General features: G+C 37.3%; 1 protein-coding gene across 9 annotated transcripts in view; it reads left to right on the top strand.

Moving 5' to 3' along the window:
• Positions 1-15192, top strand: part of LOC18104021 (probable disease resistance protein At4g27220) — a 38541-nt gene that overhangs the window by 2546 nt on the left and 20803 nt on the right. For 4 of the 9 annotated variants that reach the window (XM_052446644.1, XM_052446643.1, XM_052446642.1 and 1 more), the window contains exon 2: positions 10493-12200. The exons of 1 other annotated variant lie outside the window; for it this stretch is intronic. In XM_052446644.1, the coding sequence (XP_052302604.1) occupies positions 10493-12200 (1708 nt within the window). Of the gene's footprint in view, positions 1-9138; positions 12201-15192 lie in introns of those variants that run through there. 4 more of the 9 variants (XM_052446640.1, XM_052446638.1, XM_052446636.1 and 1 more) reach the window with 4 other exon arrangements.

The following is a 15192-nucleotide window of genomic DNA, read 5'->3' as shown; positions in this document are numbered from 1 at the left end:
GAAATTCCTTCTTCATCATTTTTTATGACTATCATATCATCAACATAAATAATCAAGGCTGCTGTTTTTCCCCCATTTCTTTTAAGAAATAGTGTATGGTCCGAGTTGTTTTGGCTAAATCCATGTTTTCGCATTGCTAAACTGAATCTTCCAAATCATGCTCTAGGAGACTGTTTCAGTCCATAAAGTGATTTTGTAAGCCTACACACCATATTTTCTTTTCTTCTAGTAAAACCAGGAGGAGCATCCATATACACTTCCTCCTCTAGCTCTCCATGAAGAAATGCATTCTTTACATCAAATTGATGTAAAGGCCAGTCTAAGTTAGCTGCAAGTGATAGGAGTATCCGAATTATATTAAGTTTGGCTGCTGGTGAGAACGTTTCCTGATAGTCTATGCCATATGTCTATGTATATCCTTTAGCTACCAGTCTCGCTTTATATCTTTTTATTGTCTCATCTGCTTTATATTTCACAGTAAACACCCATTTGCATCCAAATGTTTTCTTTCCATTTGGCAATGTAGTTAGTGTTAACATGTAATTAGCCGAATAAGAGGGTAGTTTTCCATATATAAAAGACATACTCTATAGGAGTCCTAAAAGGATATACATTGTTGTATTCCTTTCAGAATAGGAAAGATGTAACCGACATATATATTTGCCTATATAAGGCATCCCTCCACAGGAGAAGAATAAGATGCAGAGGATACATCCAACCCTAAGCCTTAAAAGAAAACATGGTATCATAGCAAGGTTGAAAGCTAAAATCTTCCTTTAACTTTTCAGCCGCCACATTAATCTTCACCTGGGAATTGGTCTTGAAACAAGGGACCAACCATGGATGACACAAATACTTCTATTATCCCCATAAACCAGACATCAATCTCTGCTGAAACACCTAACCTAAACACCTTACCCTTTGGATTTAAATTGAATGAGACAAACTTCAAAAACTGGTCACGTATGCTTGAACTGCACGCTGCTGGATTGAACAAACTTGGCTACTTAACTGGGCAGAATGCTAGAGTGGAAGAAGGAAATTCTGGTTACTCAAAGTGGTGTACTGAAGATGCAGTGGTACGATGATGGTTGTTGAAAACCATGGAGCCTCATCTTATTGGTTTATTTATAGACCTGTCATCAGCCAAGGAAATCTGGGATAATGTCACTCAAACCTTCTATGATGGGGCTGACGAGTCGCAATTCTATGAGCTATGCTGCAAAGCCACAAGGACGAAACAGAATGGGCGTCCAGTTAACTTGTATTACGCAGAGCTGAATAGTGTATGGCAGGAAATTGATAAGCGACGACCAATTAAGATGATATGTGCTGCAGATCTTAGAACCAGACAAGAAGAAATTCAAAAGGACCGGATCTATAACTTTCTCGCAAGTTTGGATGAAGTTTTTGATTCAATACGCAGTGATCTCCTTCGTAAAAAATCTGTTCCAAGTATTGAAGAGTGCTTCAATACAATTCGACGGGAGGCTCAGCGACAAGTCACCATACTAGGAGCAAAGAAAACTAGTGAAGGATCATCAATTGCAATGATTTCGAAATCCACCACCCCTTCTAACTTACGCACTTTTCGAGCTATTGAGGAAGCAGAAAAAGATAAGTTGCACTGCAGCTATTGTAATGGAAGTCGCCATACCAGAGACACTTGTTTTGAGATTCATGGCTACCCTGACTGGTTTCTAGAAAAACGGAAGCAAAGTAAAGCAAAAAGCAATAAACGTCCAGTCCAAGCAAAATTAACCACTGCAACAGAAATTCCTTCAAGTTTTGCTGCCATGGAAATAAGCCAAAAAGACCATACTAAACCGGGTGAATTACTCTCCCTAGCAAAAACTTACCAGGCTTCAGTGACAGGTAAAACTGGTGTGGTTTTGTCAACATCCACGGTTCATGAAACAGGTTGGATCATTGACTCGGGTGCCACAGATCATATGACTTATAACAAATCATTATTTCAATACATGACTCCCCCGTCTAAGGAAAAAGTCATGACAGCCAATGGGGAGTCTACCCCAGTCATTGGAGCAGGATCAATTGTTCTCACTCCTAATCTTTCACTATATAATTGTTTACTTGTCCCTGCACTTTCAAATCATTTATTGTCTGTTAGTCAAATTACAGAAGAATTGGATTGTGTGGTATTAATGTTTCCCACGTTTTGCTTACTTCAGGATATCCAGACTCAATCGATCATTGGACGTGGTACTAAGAGGAAGGGGTTATACTATGTAGATGACGTTGCTTCAGGTCATGTCTATCAAGTTCAGAGTCACAATGGTAATAATCACAAGAAAATTTGGTTATGGCATCGTCGGCTGGGTCATGCATCTTTTGGCTACTTAAAAAAATTATTTCCTTCCCTCTTTGATGACATTCCGGATCCAAGTTCTTCTCTTAAGTGTAATGTTTGCATCTTGGCCAAGAGTCATCGAACTTCATATCCTGTAAACTTAAATAAAAGAACAAAGCCTTTTGAATTGATCCACTCTGATGTTTGGGGACCTGCTCCAATTACTTCCCAATCTAGAATTCAATGGTTTATTACATTTATCGATGATTGCACCAGAATGACTTGGTTATATACTATGCGACACAAGAGTGATGTGCATAATATATTCCCAATTTTTTATCGCATGGTGTGCACTCAGTTCTCCCTGTCGGTGAAGATTATTCGATCAGACAATGGTGGAGAATATCTTAACTCTGAACTCTCGAGTTTCTTTCAAAACAATGGTATTATCCATGAGACTACTTGCCCGCGCACTCCACAGCAAAATGGTGTGGCAGAACGTAAAAACAGGCATATTCTTGAAACTACCAGAGCTCTTCTCATTGGTGCCCATGTCCCTCAACATTATTGGATTGATGCAGTAACCTATGATGTGTATCTCATCAACCGGATGCCATCCCAAGTCCTCTCCTTCAGCATTCCCTTGCAGACTCTCACTCAACACATTCAGATTTCATCCCTCATATACTTAGAACCCCGTGTGTTTGGATGTGTGGCTTATGTCCACCTGCAGAAAACTCAGCGCACAAAACTGGAACCATGCGCAGTACGGTGTGTTTTCTTGGTTTCAATCCTCACCAAAAAGGATACCGGTGCTACCATCCTTCTTCTCGCCACATGCATGTCAGTATGGATGTTACCTTCTCTGAAACAGAATATTTTTTCTACATGAATCCATCCAGCTCTAGTCTTCAGGGGGAGCTGCAATATGATGCCTACACCTGGATTGATCATCAGTCTGATTCAGGGGAAGGAAACACAGATTCAGGGGAAGGAAATACAGAGCAGCAGCAGTCAGCTTCAGGGGAAGAAATGGAAACCAGTACACGCACAATTAGTAATGCTGGGGAAGGAAATATAGAGCCTAACTCCAAAACATGTGTAACAGGCAGTGCAGGGAAAGAAGATATAGAGTACGATGCACACAACAACAGTGATGCAGAAGAAGAATACATGTATGATGAAATAACCCCTTCCTTTCCACAAATCCATATTCAAGATCAACCGGATATCCATGAGGTAAGTGACACCGAAAGCCCTTCCTCTTTTCCTTTATTATCTGCTCCATACTACTCTCTCCCTCCTAGACAGAACCGTGGGAAGGCCCCTGACAGGTACTCACCGAATGGCAAAGCAAAATATGCAATCACACAGTATGTCTCTACACACAAACTACCACCACTGCATCAAGCCTTCATAAGTGAGATGGTGAATATAAGAATACCTACAAAGGTTGAGGATGCCTTGCAACACCCGAAATGGGCAGAAGCAATGGAGGCTGAAATGAGTGCATTATAAAGAAATGACACATGGAGTATTGTATCACTCCCTCCAGGAAAAAAACCAGTGGGCTGCAAGTGGATATTCAACCTCAAACATAGAGCAGACGACACAATTGATCGGTTCAAGGCAAGGCTAGTAGCAAAAGGGTACACATAGTCATTCGGTATTGACTATCAAGAGACTTTTGCTCCAGTTGCAAAAATAAACACCATCAGAGTCTTGTTGTCTTTAGCAGCAAATTTCAGTTGGCCTTTGAAGCAATTTGATGTGAAGAACGCATTTCTCCATGAGGATCTAGAAGAAGAAGTCTATACGCAGCTTCCACCTGGGTTTAACAGTTCACAATCAAGTGGAAAAGTGTGTAGATTACGGAAAGCATTGTATGGCTTGAAGCAATTGCCAAGAGCATGGTTTGGGTGATTCACAGAAGCTATGAAACGAATTGGTTATCACCAAGGTAACTCTAATCACACTCTATTCATCAAACGGAAGAATGGTAAAGTTACACTGCTCATTATTTATGTAGACGATATGATCGTAACTGGTGATGACACAGATGAAATAAAAAAGCTACAAAAATGTTTGTCTACCGAATTCGAAATGAAAGATTTAGGAGGACTTAAATATTTTTTAGGAATTGAAGTTGCAAGAACTAAAGATGGTATATACTTGTCACAACGAAAGTATATACTGGACCTATTATCTGAAACGGGTATGCTAGAATGCAAACCAGTAGAGTCTCCTATTGTTCAAAATCATTGATTGACCATTCACCCAGATCAGGTACCAACAAACAAAGAAAGATACCAGTGATTGGTAGGGCGGTTAATTTATTTATCTCACACTCGCCCAGACATTGCCTATGCAGTTAGTGTGGTAAGTCAGTTTATGCATGCTCCAAGTGAAGATCATATGACAGCTGTAATGAGAATTCTAAGTTATCTAAAAGGGGCTCCAGGAAAAGGACTGACATTTAAAAAACATGGAAATATGGAAGTGAAAGGATTTACTGATGCAGATTGGGCAGGGAATCTCATTGACCGGAGTCCACCTCTGGCTATTTTACATTTGTTGCAGGAAATCTTGTCACATGGCGAAGTAAAAAACAAAATGTGACAGCAAGGTCCTCAGCAGAAGCAGAATATAAAGGGATGGTACATGGAATATGCGAACTGTTATGGCTTAAGACCTTACTCACAGAAATAGGTTTTGAACCCAAGGACCCTATGTTACTATACTGTGACAATCAGGCAGCACGAGAGATAGTTAATAATCCAGTAAAGCATGATCGAACTAAACACATTGAGGTAGATCGACACTTCATCAAGGAAAAGTTACTTCTAAAGTTAGTGGACATCCCTTTCGTCAGATCAAGTGAGCAACTAGCAGATATTCTAACCCATGTAGTCCCTGCAGAAGCTCTTCATAAGTCTCTAGACAAGTTAGGCTTAGAAGATTTCTTCGCACCAACTTGAGAGGAAGTGTTAACATGTAATTAGCCGAATAAGAGGGTAGTTTTCCATATATAAAAGACATACTCTATAGGAGTCCTAAAAGGATATACATTGTTGTATTCCTTTCAGAATAGGAAAGATGTAACCGACATATATATTTGCCTATATAAGGCATCCCTCCACAGGAGAAGAATAAGATGCAGAGGATACATCCAACCCTAAGCCTTAAAAGAAAACAGTTAGTTCCCAAGTATTATTATTTTAAAGAGCTTTCATTTCATCATAGACAGTTATCTTCCAGTATTCATCTAGCATAGCTTCTTCAATGTTTCGTGGGACCTGTTCTGAAGATATTTTTTCCATGAAGACCTTTGCTGCATCTGACATGTTATGGGCTGAGATAAAATTTGCAATTGAGTATTTGGACTTTCTTCCTTCTGTTTCCGGTGAGTACCGGTTTTGGGGTACTCCTTGATTATGCCTATGAGGTAAACTATATGTCATAGAATCAGGTAATGTAGGAGAGTCAGGAGATCTTACCTCAATTATAGTGTCGGGATTGTCCTCACGATTCTGATTTTAGTTGTGTTGTATATTGGAGAGGGGGTTATTTGATGTGGCTTGAGTATGTAAGTCGGCGTGGTTGATCTACTAAAAAATTTACGATTTTGTTTGAGTATGGTCTGGATGAACTCAATCCCATATTTGTTGTTCATGTCTATTCTCCCCCTGAAAAACAGACGGTGATGGTTCATTTCTCCCCCTGAAGAACAGACGGGGATGGTTCGTTGAAGAAATATTCGGTCTAAAAAAAGGTTACATCCATAGTAACATAGAGTTTTCGTGTAAGGGGATCATAATACTGGTATCCTTTTGTATGAGAACCATAGCCAAGAAGGACACAACGAATAGCACATGGATCCAACTTGGATCGTTGGTGCTTCAGAACATGTACAAATAAAACACAACCAAATATCTTTGGAGGTATATGGAGTGTTGAAGGTAGTTTAACATACCGTTCCAAAGTCTGGAGTGGTGTGTGAAAATTAAGTACTCGGGATGGCGTACGGTTGAGAAGATAAATAGATGTACCCGTAACATCAGGCCAATATTGTTGAGGCATATGGGTATCTCTCATAATGGCCCGTACTGTCTCTAGTATGTGTCTATTTTTTCATTTGGCAATTCCATTTTGCTGAGGAGTATGTGGACAAGTAGTCTCGTATATGATGCCCTTACTATCACAAAATTATCTAAACTCTTGGCTAATATATTCGCCTCCATTATCAGATCGAAGAGTTTTAATGCCCATAGAGAACTAAGTTTGTATAAGGGCGATAAATTTTTGAAAAACTAGTAAGATATCTATTTTATGTTTCAACATATAAACCCAAGAGACCTTTGTATAGTCATCAATAAAGGTGACAAACCATCTAAAGCCAGCAATAGTCATAACAGGTGCAGGGCCCATAAGTTAGAGTGAATAATCTCAAATGGTGTATTGCATTTTTTATAACTGATGGGGTAATCTGTTTGATGACTTTTGTCTAGGATACAATCCTTGCATTTGAAACTAGAGAGCAATACTTTTTCAAATGAAATAGGGAATAAATGTTGTAGATAGTTGAATGATGGGTGTCCTAGCTGGTAATGCCATAACCAAATGTCTTGTCTTTTCCGCTGTGATGATTGGGCAGAATGAACTTTTCCAAGGTCCAAATCATCCACATAATATAACCCTCTCCTCTTAGTACCACGACCAAAAATATTCTTCGTGAGAACATCCTGAAACAAACAAAATGAGGAGTACATCAATACGCAATAGTTTAAATCTTTTGTTACTTGCCCTAATGATAGTAATTTAATAGAGAGTGAAGGAACAAAAAGAGTATTAGGGAGAGTGAGTGTGGTTGATAATTCCATTGTTCCTCCCCCTGTTACCGGATATATATCACTATTAGCATTTGATATAGTCTTCCGTCGAGGAACTGAATTTGTTTTAAAGTCATTATGATAATAGATAATGTGATCTGTCACCCTTGGTTAGGTTAATGTTTTATTTCAGTTTCTTGGTGTGCCGGTTTGGATTATAAGTTTCGCTAATTAATCTACTATTCATATCAGTATCGGGATTTTATATGATTGAAACCATCTTATTTCAATGTACCGCTAATTAATATTAAAATAAATAATGTGATAAATAATTTAATCAGGTTATGTCATAGGGTTCAGAAAGAAACAGCGACTTAATTTGGAATGTTCTTCCTATGCAAACAGTAATTCAAATTATTCCATTTTAATTTTTTTTTTCAAGAATAAAATTCAAAATAATAACAATCACCGAAATTATTGTATTCAATGTTAATTATAAAATATAGTTATAAAAATTGCTACTCCAAACCTAGTTGTAAATTTCGGATTCGGATAGAAAAAAAAAATTTGGCTAACCAGATTAAAATTATATACTGATTTGTTAATTAAATAAAAACTTGATTCTTGACATCTAAATTTTAAAAAAAAAAATAGGAGAAACAACATTTGAATGCTTTAAAAAAAAAATTAAGGTCTGACTTGAATTCTTCTCACCTGTTACCCGTTGGATACTTGCAATTACGCTCTATATTAGTTAAAAATGAAAAACAAATAAAAAATCTAATTGTTCATTAAAAGGATATCCTAAAATATTATATTATTTTTTATGCAGGAAAAATATAATATTGTGTATTTATTATAGACATAAATTCATTGCACTATAAACCACTCTGTAGACATAGAGTCTTTTATTGTAGATGATATTATAATGTTGTAGAAACGTTATCTTAGCTATTTGTTAATCAAAAAGTGTTGCTGATGGTGTTATTTTTTCTGTTTTCTGTGCTAAAAATTATTGGACCTGGCTAAACAGCCAAATTTAAATTGCTTTTAATAGGTGTTTTCAGATTCGTATAGAAAAAAAAAATTTGGTTAACCGAATTAAAATTATATATTGATTTGTTAATTAAATAAAAACTTGATTCTTGACATCTAAATTTAAAAAAAAAATTAGGAAAAATAACATTTGAATGCTTTAAAAAAATAAATATAAAGTCTGACTTGAATTCTTCTCACCTGTTACCTGTTCTATATTAGTTAAAAATAAAAAATCTAATTGTTCATGAAAAGGATATCCTAAAATATTATATTATATTTTATGCGGGAAAAATATAATATTGTGTATTTATTATGGACACAAATTTATTGTACCGTGAACCACTCTACAGACGACGTAGAATCTTTTTATTGTAGACGATACTATAGCATTATAGAAGCGTTGTTTTTGCTGGTAGTTAATCAAAAAAATATTGTTGAGGGTGTCAATTTTTTTTTTTATGTTAAAAGTTGTTGGATCTGGCTGGACAGCTAGATTCAAATCGCTTTTAATAGATGTTGGGTCTAGCTTGACATTCAAACTCAATGCTATTGCTTTCAGTTAAATTCAGATAAGTCTAATTTTAATTTTTTTATCTTTTTAGATTTTTTTATCTTTTTTTTATTTAATTTTTTTATATGATTAAAAAAATAAATTGATAAGATTTTTTTATATTATATAAAAATTGAATGATGATAATTTTTTTAATTTAAAGTTGGGTTAGTTGAATTTATTTCCTCTTGTATTAATGCGACTTTTTATATTGCTAATGGGAATTTTTATATTGCTAGCAGAACTCAACGACATTGAGCCCTACTATCGACAAGATTCAATAAAGTTGAAGCGCGGTTAAATCCAAGTACACTTAATATATTATTTATATTAAAAATATATATTATTAGTCTAATACGGAGCGCTGCCAATATGCTATTGGATAAATTACAAAACCTATCAAGAAGATACCAAGCTGCAGACTCGGCAGAAATGAGAGAGTTGCTAGGAAAGTCATTGGGGTCATAATTACTTGAATATTATTGCTTGGCTTGACTTCACAGACTAACCTAGTCTCTCTGCCTCTCTGCAGTTGCTCTAAGCAAATTCTTTCACTCATTTTATCTGCTACATCCATCTCCATAGTTTTTCAAATATCGCAGTAGTGATCATCCTTGTGGTTTAGCTGCTAAACAAAGGCAGAACATTGGCTATGGAGATCCTTGGTTCCCTGACATCCACGGTTGTGGAACTGTTAATTGTTCCCATTAGGCGCTCCGTTTCTCGTGTATTCAACTGCAGCAGAAATGTTCAGAGCCTCCGAACTCACTTAGATGAGCTGTCAGGTACAGAAAAAAGGGTGCTGCATTCTGTAGAAGAGGCTAGAAATAGAATTGAAGACATTGAAGATGATGTTGGAAAGTGGCTTGCTAGTGTGAATGTTATCACTGACAAGGCTAGCAGAGTTTTTGAAGATGAAGACAAGGCGAAGAAGAGGTGCTTCATGGGGTTGTTCCCTAATGTGACGAGGCGCTACAAGTTTAGTACAAAGATAGAGAGTATTGCAGAGGAGGTTGTTAAGATCAATCATCGAGGCAGATTTGATAGGGTGTCCTACCTTCCTGCTCGACGCGGGATAGGGGACAGATCTCTAAAAGATTACGAGGCTTTCGAATCAAGAAGACCTGTTTTGGATGAAATTTTGGAGGCCTTAAAAGATGATGATGTCGACCTAGTTGGAGTGTATGGGATGGCTGGTGTAGGCAAGACCACACTTGTGAAAAAGGTTGCTGAACAAGTCAAGGCGGGCAGGATTTTTGATGTGGTGGTTCAGGCTGTTGTATCTCAGACTCCTAACCTGAGAAAAATTCAGGGGGAAATAGCAGATAAGCTAGGTCTCAAATTGGATGCAGAGACTGACAGTGGAAGAGCAGATTTCTTGTACGAGAGGCTTAAAAGAGAGACAAAGGTACTTGTGATTTTGGATGACATTTGGGAGAGGCTTGAACTAGATGATGTGGGGATTCCTTCTGGTAGTGATCATCGGGGATGCAAAATATTGATGACATCGAGAGATCGAAATGTATTATCCCGTGGAATGGTTACAAAAAAAGTTTTCTGGCTTCAAGTTTTACCCGAGAATGAAGCATGGAATCTGTTTAAGAAGACGGCGGGTGATGTTGTCAAATATCCCGATCTGCAGCTTGTTGCTGTAGAAGTAGCCAAAAGATGTGCTGGTTTGCCCATTTTAATAGTTACTGTTGCGAGGGCATTAAAAGATGGGAAACTGTCAGAGTGGAAGGATGCTTTGGTAAGGCTGAAAAGATTTGACAAGGATGAAATGGATAGCCGAGTTTGCTCAGCTCTAGAGTTGAGCTACGATTCTTTGAAAGGAGAAGAAATCAAGTCAGTATTCTTACTTTGTGGACAACTTGAACCTCACAGCATTGCAATCCTTGACTTACTGAAATATACCGTTGGCCTGGGATTGTTTAAACGTATCAGTACATTGGAAGAAGCAAGAAATAGACTACATAGATTGGTCAATGACCTCAAAGCCTCTTGTTTGTTGCTAGAAGGTGGCGCAGATGGAATAGTCAAAATGCATGATGTTGTTCATGGTTTTGCTGCCTTTGTAGCTTCCAGGGATCATCATGTCTTCACATTAGCATCTGGCACTGTATTAAAAGAATGGCCGGCTATGCTTGAACAGTGCAGTGCTATCTCTTTGCCGCGTTGCAAAATTCCTGGACTTCCTGAAGTACTGAACTTTCCAAAAGCTGAGTCGTTTATACTGTATAATGAAGACCCCTCGCTCAAAATCCCAGACAGTCTGTTTAAGGGAACACAAACTCTCCAACTTGTGGATATGACAGCTGTGCAACTTCCAACACTACCTTCCTCACTTCAATTTCTCGAAAAGCTTCAAACATTGTGTCTGGATAGTTGTGGTTTGAAAGATATAGCTATGATCGGAGAGCTAAAGATGTTAAAAGTTCTCAGCTTAATAGGCTCTAACATTGTTCGGCTGCCGAGAGAAATTGGGCAGTTGACTCGTCTGCAACTTCTGGATTTGAGTAACAATCCAAGGCTTGAAATGATTCCGCCAAATGTGCTGTCATGCTTGACCCAACTAGAGGACTTGTACATGGAGAACAGCTTTTTGCAATGGAGGATTGAAGGACTAGATAGTCAAAGAAACAATGCTAGCCTGGCTGAGCTGAAATATCTGCCAAATCTAAGCACTTTATACTTGCACATTACAGATCCTATGATTCTTCCCAGAGACTTCTTCTCCAAAAAATTGGAAAGATTTAAAATTTTGATCGGAGAAGGGTGGGACTGGTCCAGGAAGCGTGAAACTTCAACAACAATGAAATTGAAGATCAGTGCAAGCATTCAATCGGAGGAGGGGATCCAACTGTTGCTGAAGAGAACTGAAGATCTACATTTAGATGGACTAAAGGGTGTTAAAAGTGTTTCCTATGAATTAGATGGGCAAGGTTTTCCTCGTTTGAAGCATCTCCATATCCAAAATAGTCTTGAGATTCGATATATTGTCGACTCGACTATGTTAAGTCCTTCTATTGCTTTTCCACTCCTGGAGTCTTTGTCTCTTGACAATTTGAATAAGTTGGAGAAGATTTGTAATAGTCAACCTGTGGCGGAGTCATTTAGCAACTTGAGAATTTTGAAGGTGGAAAGTTGTCCAATATTGAAGAATCTTTTTTCGTTGCACATGGAAAGAGGCCTTTTGCAACTGGAACATATCAGCATAATTGATTGCAAAATCATGGAAGTGATTGTTGCTGAGGAAAGTGGAGGCCAAGCTGACGAAGATGAAGCAATCAAGTTGACTCAACTACGAACACTGACACTGGAATATCTACCCCAATTCACAAGCGTTTCCTCAAAATCGAATGCAGCTTCCATATCACAGACCAGGCCGGAGCCGTTAATCACTGATGTCGGGTCCAATGAAATTGCATCTGACAATGAGCTCGGGACTCCCATGACACTTTTTAACAAAAAGGTTTGCTTTATTTTAATGACTATGGCATAAAATTTAGTATTGAAAACATAGAAGAAGAAAAGAAATAAATAATCTCTTTTATATTGATCAATCTATCTCTTATAACAACACAGAAACCCTATATAGAAAAGTAGACTAATTAAAACCTTTATAAGTAGGACACTATATCAGAAAAGTAGACTAATTAGAATCCTTATAATTAGGCTCTATATTATTTTCTAATTATATGCTATTTAAAACCATAACACTTCTCATCAAGCTGAAGCATAGATATTTATCATGCCAAGCTTGCTACAAAGATAATCAACCCGGGCCCCGTTTAGAGCTTTCGTGAAAATATCCTCTAATTGTTCTCCAGTCTTCACATACCATGTGGAAATCAAACCTTGATGTATTTTCTCACGAATGAAATGATAATCAATTTCAATGTGCTTAGTTCGTTCATGGAAACCAAGATTAGATGCAATATGAAGAGCAACTTGGTTATCACACCACAATTTTGCCTGTACTAAAGCCTTGAGACCTACTTCAGTTAAGAGCTGATATATTCATATTATTTCACACACTGACTGTGCCATGACTCTATATTCTGATTCTACACTCGATCATGATGCAACATTTTGCTTCTTACTTTTCCACGAAACCAAATTGCCTCCAACAAAGACACAATAACTTGATGTGGATCTTATATCTACATTGTAACTTGCCCGATCTACATCTTAAAAACATTCAATATGAGTGTGTTCATGATTTTCATACAAGATACCACGTCCAGGTGCTCCTTTTAAGTAACACAAAATCTGTTCTAAAGCTGCTCAATAGTGAACTGTTGGGGATTACATAAACTGACTTACAACACTGACAGAATAAGCAATATCTGGTCGAGTCACTGTAAGATAATTCAACTTCCCAACCAGTCTTCTATATTTCTCTGGATCTTCAAATAATTCACCGTCTTTTGTAAGTTACGAATTAGGAATCATCAGGACACTATATGGTTTCGCCCCTAATGTCTCAAATAATAAGTCAAGCACATATTTTCTCTAAGATAGGAAGATACCTCTTTTGCTCCTATGTACTTTAACACTCAAGAAATACTTTAGCATCCCTAAATCTTTCGTGTGAAACTAAGTGTGAAGAAAGAACTTAAGAGATGAGATTCCTGTAATATCACTTCCAATAATAACAATGTCATCTACATACACAACTAAAAGAATGATGTCAGCTTCAGATTGTTTGTAGAATACAGAGTGGTCAGACTTATTTTTTGTCATGCCAAACTTTTCAACTGCTTGACTAAATTTTCCAAACCATACAAAGATTTGCGAAGATGACAAACTTTCTCATACCCCCCCCGAGCAACAAATCCAGGAGATTGCTCCATATAAACTTCTTCCTGAAGATCACCATGAAGAAAAGCATTCTTGATATCCAGCTGATGCAAAGACCAACTATGAGTAGTAGCCATAGAAATAAATAACCTGACAGATGTCAATTTAGCAACAGGAGAAAAGGTGTCAGAATAATCAATTCCATAGTTTAAGCATATCTCTTAGCAACAAGTCGGGCTTTCAATCGAGCTACTGACCCATCAGGATTTACCTTAACTGTGAACACCCACTTACATCCAATAACTTGTTTCCCTTGAGATAATTTGACCAAGTTCCAAGTACCATTGTCATCTAAAGCATTCATTTCCTCTATCATTGCATTATGCCAATGAGGATGAGATATGGCTTCATGAATAGTTTTGGGAATAGAGATGAAATCGAGAAAAGCAATAAAAGAACAAGAAGAAGATGACAAGTGGTGATAAGAAACAAAGGAAAAGACTGGATAAGTATATTGACGTTTACCTTTGCATAAAGCAATAGGAAAAGCATCACTTAAGGTTGGATATGATAACGAAGGAGCTGATATAGGACATGTAACATGAGGGATTTGTTGTCTGGAATAGACTTGAAGAATGGGAGGCTTAGCAGGATCCAGTTCAGAGACAGGTTCAGAGGATGTGATAGTATAGGCTAACAAGTCATCATCCCCCCCTCCCCTGACGAGCAGGAGTGGAAGATTGAAAATATGGTGTAGCTTCTAGGAAAGTAACATCAGTTGAGACAAGATATTTATTAAGACTAGGATAAGAGCATCGATATCCTTTTTAAAGACGAGAATAACTAAGGAAAATACACTTCAAAGACTTAGGATCTAATTTGGTGACATGCGGACAAACATCCCGGACAAAGCAAGTGCTACCAAACATCCAGAGAAAGGTATACAATTAATCAAAAAACATGTTGAAACTGCATCAACCCAGAAAGGTTTGGGAACATTCATGTAAAATAATAGGGCTTTGGTTGTTTCAAGAAGATGTCTGTTTTTCCATTCTGCTACTCCATTCTGAGAAGGAGTATGAAGTTTGATAAAGGATGTCATTGTGAATCAAATAAGTTTGAAAAAATGCTAACAAATATTCTTTGGTATTATCACCAAAAACATTAAATTAAGTTTTAATCTAAGCACAAAAGGCATAAAAATAAGAAAACAACTCAGAACAGCTTTTCATTAAGTATAACCAAGTCACACTAGAGTAATCATCAACAAAAGTAACGAAGTACTTAAATCCAGTTTTAGACAGAACTAAACAAGGACCCCAAACATTATAATAAACTAATTCAAAAGGAAAATTTGTTGTTTTATTGACTAGAGGATGAGAATGAAGACAATGGTTTTGGTAAACTGACACAACTCAGAATCTAATAAAGACACCCTACTAAACTGTGGACAAAGTTTCTTTAGCAAAGGTAGAGAAGGATGGCCTAACTGATGATGCACCTCAAGAGGGGTTGTTACACCATAACAAGCAATGGATTTGGGTATTTGTGTGTCAAGGATGTAAAGACCTCTAGACTCATGTCCTTTACCAATAATCTTCTTCGTCATAAGATCTTGAAATAAGCAATAATCAGGAAAGAATAAGATGCATCAGATAAGC

This window comes from Populus trichocarpa, chromosome 13, assembly GCF_000002775.5.
Source record: "Populus trichocarpa isolate Nisqually-1 chromosome 13, P.trichocarpa_v4.1, whole genome shotgun sequence".
Classification (NCBI taxonomy): domain Eukaryota; kingdom Viridiplantae; phylum Streptophyta; class Magnoliopsida; order Malpighiales; family Salicaceae; genus Populus; species Populus trichocarpa.
Note: the sequence above shows the minus strand (reverse complement) of the source record. Positions and strands in the feature narration are given on the sequence as shown.